Source organism: Rhagoletis zephyria, unplaced genomic scaffold (assembly GCF_001687245.7).
Source record: "Rhagoletis zephyria isolate East Lansing unplaced genomic scaffold, Rhagoletis_zephyria_1.1 Rzeph_scaffold_00072, whole genome shotgun sequence".
Classification (NCBI taxonomy): domain Eukaryota; kingdom Metazoa; phylum Arthropoda; class Insecta; order Diptera; family Tephritidae; genus Rhagoletis; species Rhagoletis zephyria.
This window is the reverse complement of record NW_016157156.1, coordinates 141680-149041: the sequence shown is the minus strand read 5'-3', so window position 1 is coordinate 149041 and position 7362 is coordinate 141680. Positions and strand designations below refer to the sequence as shown.

The window sequence follows — 7362 nt, the reverse complement described above, 5'->3', positions numbered from 1 at the left end:
AATGGAGGATAAGCTCGGGCAATCACGTAGAAAACGTTTAAGCGTCAAACATTAATTTATTGAAATCAAATATCATATCGATACCTGAGTAACCGACCTATATCGGAAGCCAGTTCAAAACACTCTATCTCAGAAAATTTTGCAAGAACGACCTAATAATAAGAAATAAAAATTTTTCTTTGTATGGCTGATGAGCCCCTCTAATGTCCACATACAATTTTCTTCAAACAAAGTTAAATAAGTATTTCTTAACTGATAGTTTACAATTGACCTAAAACAATTCACAGCTTCACATTCTGACATTTCATCTCAACGAACTGTCATCTTCTATGCCCCTACTCATTTTAGAGTGTACTTACGTCGTGTATCGTAGTTTAAGCTTCAGCATCAACAGAATCACAAGTCAATTCAATCGATCAAATAATTAAAATACAACTTAGAAAATCCACTGTTTTAAAATAAAGAAAAACATAATTTAAAGTCAATTATAATAAAAATAGAAATACATTTTAATTTAATGTACTTTGAAAAGTCCATAACAAAAATTTAAAACGTAATTATGAATAAACTGCTGGTCCATTTCTTGGTGGTGACAGTTCTCGTATATAAAGGTACATTTTCAACCCATAAAACTTTAACCACGATTGGTGTAAGAACAAGCTAATGTGATCAAGATTTATAACTATTTGTCTCTCTTTATATTTAACTTTATTTTGTTTGATAAAATAGTAATAAAATAAAGTACACAAAATATATTCTCATTATATAAGTGCGATTCTGTTCTGCGCAAGTCATTAAATACTCTATAGAATAGTCGCCCTTCACCACCAAAACTTTAAACTACATCTGTATAATGCATGCAATGAATGTGTGTGTGTGTATGTAGGTCAAAGTTTACAACTCAAATCCTGCAGAAGAAAAGAAAAAAAAAACAAAACAAAAAAGCAAAATGTTTGTATGACAACAAAGGTTCAGCTTTCGCGTATATCCTTCTGTATGTACGTTTATTTACTCTTAGTAATGTATTTAGTTGAAAATATTAAGAACATTTGAATATGAAATATTTTTCATCAAACCAGGTAGTAAATTTTTTGAATAATATACAATTTGCATTTATTTTCAAGTTATTTCCGTACCAACACAAGCGCAAACAGAGGTTCCTCAAGATGACGAAGATGAAGATTGGGATGAAGACGATGACTCGTCTGAGGTAGACGACGATGGACGAGTTTATAAGAATCCTAGAAACTCGCCATCAACTGAATGTCCACGTGATGAAGAGCAGGCAACACTACTTGGACAAAAATGTTTGAGAAAATGTTCCTCGGATGAGGATTGTAAAAGTAAAAAGAAGAAGTGCCTATGTGATGGTGTATGTGGAATGTCTTGTATTAAGCCAGGTGAGCAATGACGCGCTTACTTCAGCTTTATTTATTATTAAAGGTGCACCTAAGCTGAAAAAAAAGTTTCTAAAAACTCGAAAGCATCAAGATTTGAACGGTATTGTCAAATGTACGCTCGAATTTCGAGCTTTCCAGTTTTTCGAGTTAAAGGAAATTTCCATATTTAGGTGTTTCACAAGATGTCCTCATCTGTCATAAATAGACTGCGGATTTTTATGCAAGAAACGTAAAATGTTTTAATGGATGTTTAATTGTTTCGCAACCATATATTCACATCCAAAAACGACTTCTACCACTCTTTACAATATGCAAAGAAAATGCAAGTTATATGCAAATTGTATGCAAGTTATATGCAAATAAAAACCAAAAAATCACGTTAACGCATGTAATTACAAGAATAAGTAAATTAAATGTATGTACGCAGTTGATGGCGTTTAGGATTTAAATGTCAAGCACAAATTTGTGAAAACAAAGTACAAAATACTACGTAAATTTAGGTGTAGTTAAGACAATCATTTTATCTAGATTTTGAATGCAGAACTGGTGACGTTTATCGGTTAAAAAGAGTTTTTATGCGGAGAAAGAACGCTCAACATCACAAGATGTAACAGGAGCATATTTTAATTTGCTCCAAATGTGACTGGGAATTTGAATGTCCGTTGCAACTTCGTTGTTATCGCCCGATAGTATTTTTGCTACCTTTGCTATGTCCTCGAAAGCGGGGTTCCTTTTTAAAATTGCACCAATTTTAGCCGACACTATCTGCCCATATGGTCCAAGCGTAGCTTGCAGTCCTTCAAATGTCCTTGTTACCATGGTCATGGATTCTGTCAGAAGGACTTCTCGAGATTCCAATTTTTTTATGCAATTTGGCAAACTTCCAAAATTTGTTTTAATATATATATATATATATATATTTAATATTCCTTACAATATTGATAAAGGTATATATGCGCCAAAGTCCCTTACGTTTAAAAAAAAAAAATGCAAGTAATATGCAAATATGCAAGTAATATGCAATATGCAATTTATATGCAATATGCAAAATATGCAAGAATAAATGTTCGACTTCATAATTTTTTATCAACAAAATGCATTTCCAAAATTAAAATTGAACTCTGATTTTTAAGATTTATCGAATCCTAAATAATATAAACTTATTATTTGTTCGATGGATCAAACCGGATTTTTAATCACGTAGCCCTGGCTGTAAATTCTATATAGACGACAAGCTACACCATCTTTAATGCCATGCGAAATACTTCTTTAACTCGATTAACTAACTTTAATAACTTTATACTAACTCAGCGCTGTCGGGCAAACTATCCTTACAAATACGCCCCTATTTTTTGTGTCGTTTGTTAAGCTATTAAGCTATGAAGTTAAGATAGGACAGGTTGACGGCTATCGACCAGTTGAAATGAATTAACTCGGGGCCCTTTTAACCATTATATAATTTACGACTTATGAAGCTCGTCGTGAAGCACCCAACTATTTGATTATTTGATAATTTAAATAACAATTGATACTTTTACAGATAGAGAATGTCCCGAATTGGCACAACCATCACTGGGTCAGGTATCTGTTGCAGGCAGACATTTTAGCGCTCGTGCTACATACTCATGCCCTCATGGTTATCATGTTGTTGGCCTGCAGAGTCGTCTCTGTCAAGCAGATGGCAATTGGGCTGGAGCCGAACCGGCATGCAAGCAAAATAGTAAGTGAAATAGATTTGACACTGAATTTCACGCAAAGTATACATGTATTTTGAAATTAAACTCGCAGTCTGCGAACATATATTCTAATCCAAGATCCACTAATTGGATACTGAATTTGCCTCCGAAATCAAATTTAAAAAAAGTTTTTCCATTTTAAAACATATATAAATACACAATGAGAGTATTATGGCTCCAAGATTACAGTGAAATACCAGGTACAGTCAGTCAATAAAGTTTAGGTACAGCGAATTTTTTACAATACGAACAACTATTTTTTAAATATTTTATTTCTCGCTAACTTTTTTTTTTCTACAACAAAAACCTCAAAAAACAGAGTTCCAATCCTTGTGCAGAATTAAAGAAAATTCATTCAAATATTGCACTTTTTATTTACGCTCTCTAGAAAAAAGTGCAGTTTTTTAGCCCTTTCAATTCTAGTATAATAAAGTGCAAGTATACGGAAGCAAGGACTTACCATTGATTTTTGACAAATTTTTTTGTTGAAGGTGTCGCACATTTTTTCCAAATAAAAAAATTATCGAACATTATTTTATATGGAGAAAATGAGCGACACCTTCAAAAAAAAAAATGCTAAAAATCAATGACAAGTCCTAGCTACCTCAAAGTTTCACTTTGTTGTATTAAAATTGAATGGGCTAAAAACTGCGTACTCAGATTTTTTCTAAAGAGTGTAAATAAAAAGTGCAATATTTGGATGAAAATTTGCAGAATTTTATTTAATTTTGCATAAGGTTTAGAACTCTTATTTTTGGAGTTTTTGTTGTAGAATTAACCATATTTTTATAAAAAAATTTACGAAAAATAAAATATTTAAAAAATAGTTTACAGTATTGTAAAAAATTGTACTACCTAAACTTTATTGACGGCTGTACCTGAACTTTATTGACTGACTGTATGTATGTATATCCGAAGCTCACAAACTACCATTAACACCTCCAACGAAGCGGGAGATATACATACGTACAAATGTATTAAGTATCTGTGAAGTAGAGATGGGCACGGGCCTAAATAGTAGGGCCCGGCCCGCCACGACGGGACACGCCCCAGCCCGGAAATAAAGAGCCAACTTTTATTGTATGTACATATTTTGAATTTCGTGTTTATGTACATACATATGTATATTTACTTAAGCGAATCAATTTTTTACATCAAAGATTTTTATAATATATTTTCTGGGAAGTAGAAAAAGTGGAAGGTAATTTATGTACAGATATGTAAACAAATCTCTTATCGTATCTTATTTTTTCTATCGGTTTCCAAATATTTCTTTTTTGCTTTTCTGTTATCACAAGAGTTTTAAATACATATCGTCACTAGACACGAATAAAGGCGCGAGCGCAAAAGTTGACGGCGAAAAAAGACGCATCAAAAAACGGAAGCGTCAAAAACTCTTAACATACTTCGCCGAAGTTTTTCATAAGCATATTTTTTCGCAAAATTTTTTAACGCGCATTTTTTCGCCTTCAAAACACTATCGCGCCTTTATTCGTGTGTAGCGACGATATTTTCCTTTTTTTTTGTATAAAAACAAAAGCTCATCTAAATTTGTAGTACTAGCAACGGGCTTTTTCGTGCTTATTCGTGCTTTTATGAAATTTTCCTGAACGCCCATGCACGCACGAGTTCGTGTTGACAGCAAATATTCCGGTCCGTACACGCGGGCTCACGCAGGGGCCCGTCGTGCCCCTGCCCAAAGCCCGGCCCGTGTCCATCTCTACTGTGACGTTAACACACCGCCAACGCCTGGAACGGCCCTATCTGCCTTCAATACTTTCCACGACGCGAGTATGCCGCTTTCGGTTTAGAAAATCCTTAAAAGAGTTCCTAGTAAAATCGCAAACCTTACCAATTGGTTAAAGGCCATTATACCTTTTTGAAAACCAGAAAAGTGATTAGAGGAATAAACAAGCAATTTTTAAGCAAAAAACTAAACCGACTTCAATTCTCATATAAAAATTTAGGATTATCGTTAATTTCTCATGATCCAATGATCGGATTTAAACGAAATTAAAATGAGACCATGAGGTAACATCTTTCCTTTAAAAAAAGGATTATAGAAATCGGTTAATGTGGTCCAAAGTTATGCATACATATGCATATACAAAAAAAATAAATATATTCCGACGAGCTGATAGCCTTCTCCTTTTTGTGAAGTCGGTTAAAAAGACCCATGTATTTATATTTTGCGCGGAAATGAAAATGTGTGTAACTTAACAGTAGTAACATTTCGTAAATTCTATTATCTAGGAGGATCTATATTTACGGGGCAATTTTGGCAACTGTCTTGAAAGCTCTTTTCTGTCTTTCGAAAGACTGATTACAAGATCTGCTAAGAAATATATCTTTGCTTATATTTTTTAAACAATAAAAACTAAATCAAAAAAGTAAAAAAAAACGGCCTTATTCATAAAAAATAAAATAGGTTTATATAGAGTTTTTCGATCTATAAAGAAGTTATAGTCTTCTTTATTTTTTATGAATTTGGGTGTAAGTCTTTAAAAATGTAAGTGAGATTAAAAAAAATATATATTTTTTTAAATAGTAAAATAAAAATTAAAATAAAAAACAAAAAAGTCAAATAAGTTCCTAAAAATTAAATGAAATTAAAAAAAAATTATGTTCTTCTTAAAATAAAACTTTACTTTAACAGCCTACTGCATTTCAAATTAGTTGTTTTGGAGCTAAACAAAATTTTTATATCCACAGCAGTGTTGCCAGAACTTTTTGGGGTGACCGGCTAGATTGGACAAAAAAAACGGCTAAAAACGGCTAAAATGTTTCAACTAGAATTAACCTTTTTTTAATACATACAATACATACAATTACAATTAGAAAGACTAGTAAATCCGTTAAATTTTTTTTTTGCTAACAAAGATTATTCCTAGCTAAGCAGTACACCACTTTATTTTTGTTTAACAAAGGAAATGTTCATGTTTGTATTACTTAAATATAAAAACAGAGATAAATTACAAACTTATGGCATTTTCTTTTCTATTAAACCATTTTGCCTTCTTATAAATATTGTAAAATTTGCAGTAGGTTGCTTTTTGTCCCGCAAAATGACTATATTAGCAAAAAGTATGGCACTTTTGCTTAGGCGGAGGGCAATATATTGAGAAATTAACGCGTAAAGTTGTGAAAGGGCTGAGGAAAACAGAGCAACATTATTTCGAGAAAAGAAAACGCCATGATACAAACACAGAAGGTAGTTTAATATATTAACATTCGTTGTTGTTACCGAACTTGTAACAAGTTTATGACATTTAACTAAAATCATGCCACCAAATTCACTAGTAGACAAAATTTTGATTCTTGTAAAAGTAAAAAAAAAATAAGTTAGTGAAGTTGGATGAAAATATTAAAAGTGTTGCGCGTTTCCAAACTGTCAGAATTCGGTACACCTGAGTAAAGATTCGAAAATAAAGTTCTTTGCTTTTCCGAGGTTAGGGTACGTAATACGTGCAGTTCGACGACAAATTGCTGACGCAAAATATTTTTTAACCTCTAAAAGATGTACCGTTATCCATGGAACAGGAAGGAGGTCGACTTAAAATGATGGCCTGCAACTTGTAACAGTACCAATTTTTGGATTCTCGGAATTTTCTGATAAAGATGTGGTGCTGCTAAAAAATTTTTATACATAAATATTAGCACGAAACTATGTATTTGTGACAAGAATTATCCACATAAGATGAAAACTATTGCAGTTTCATTTTATAAAATTTTTGTTTATAGAAAAATGCATAAGTAAGACAGTTTGTGTACGGTTCGGTTATTTGTACAATGATTTTGGGTTATCGTGTCCAAACACGTGACCCGAATAAATAAAAATTTTACATATACGTCTAGCAAAGGGATTAAGCTTTCATTTAAAACAAAGATTTCGGTTAGAAATATGCGCATTTATTGTAAATTTGGAGGTGGATTTTGTGCAAAAATACTGTGGATGGCGTAACCGGAGTTGGACTGATGAGGTTATTTCTAAAGCTCGGAACACTTTGACGACTGCAACTTCACGACGTAACGACAGCGACATCATTTTGTCGACAAATGTCGCCTTGAAGCCAGCTTCTTAAACATTTTGAAGACCTCAGCGACATAGCAAACAGCTGATTTTAAAGTTTGACATTTTGGTATATTTATTTCACAAATTGTGTATTTTTATTTAAGTAAATAAGAAAAACATGAACAATCAAGAATATGTGATTAATTTTGCGACA

The 7362-nt window shown here is 32.4% G+C and overlaps 1 protein-coding gene across 5 annotated transcripts in view; it reads left to right on the top strand.

Annotated features, from left to right (window-relative positions):
- The first annotated feature begins 378 nt into the window (after positions 1 to 378).
- Hasp (Hig-anchoring scaffold protein) overlaps positions 379 to 7362 on the top strand; it is a 44271-nt gene continuing 37287 nt past the window's right edge. For all 5 annotated transcript variants that reach the window (XM_017627460.1, XM_017627452.1, XM_017627447.1 and 2 more), the window contains exons 1-3: positions 379 to 611; positions 1125 to 1400; positions 2941 to 3120. In XM_017627460.1, coding sequence (XP_017482949.1) covers positions 560 to 611; positions 1125 to 1400; positions 2941 to 3120 — 508 coding nt within the window. In that variant the 5' untranslated portion in view covers positions 379 to 559. The remainder of the gene's footprint in view (positions 612 to 1124; positions 1401 to 2940; positions 3121 to 7362) is intronic.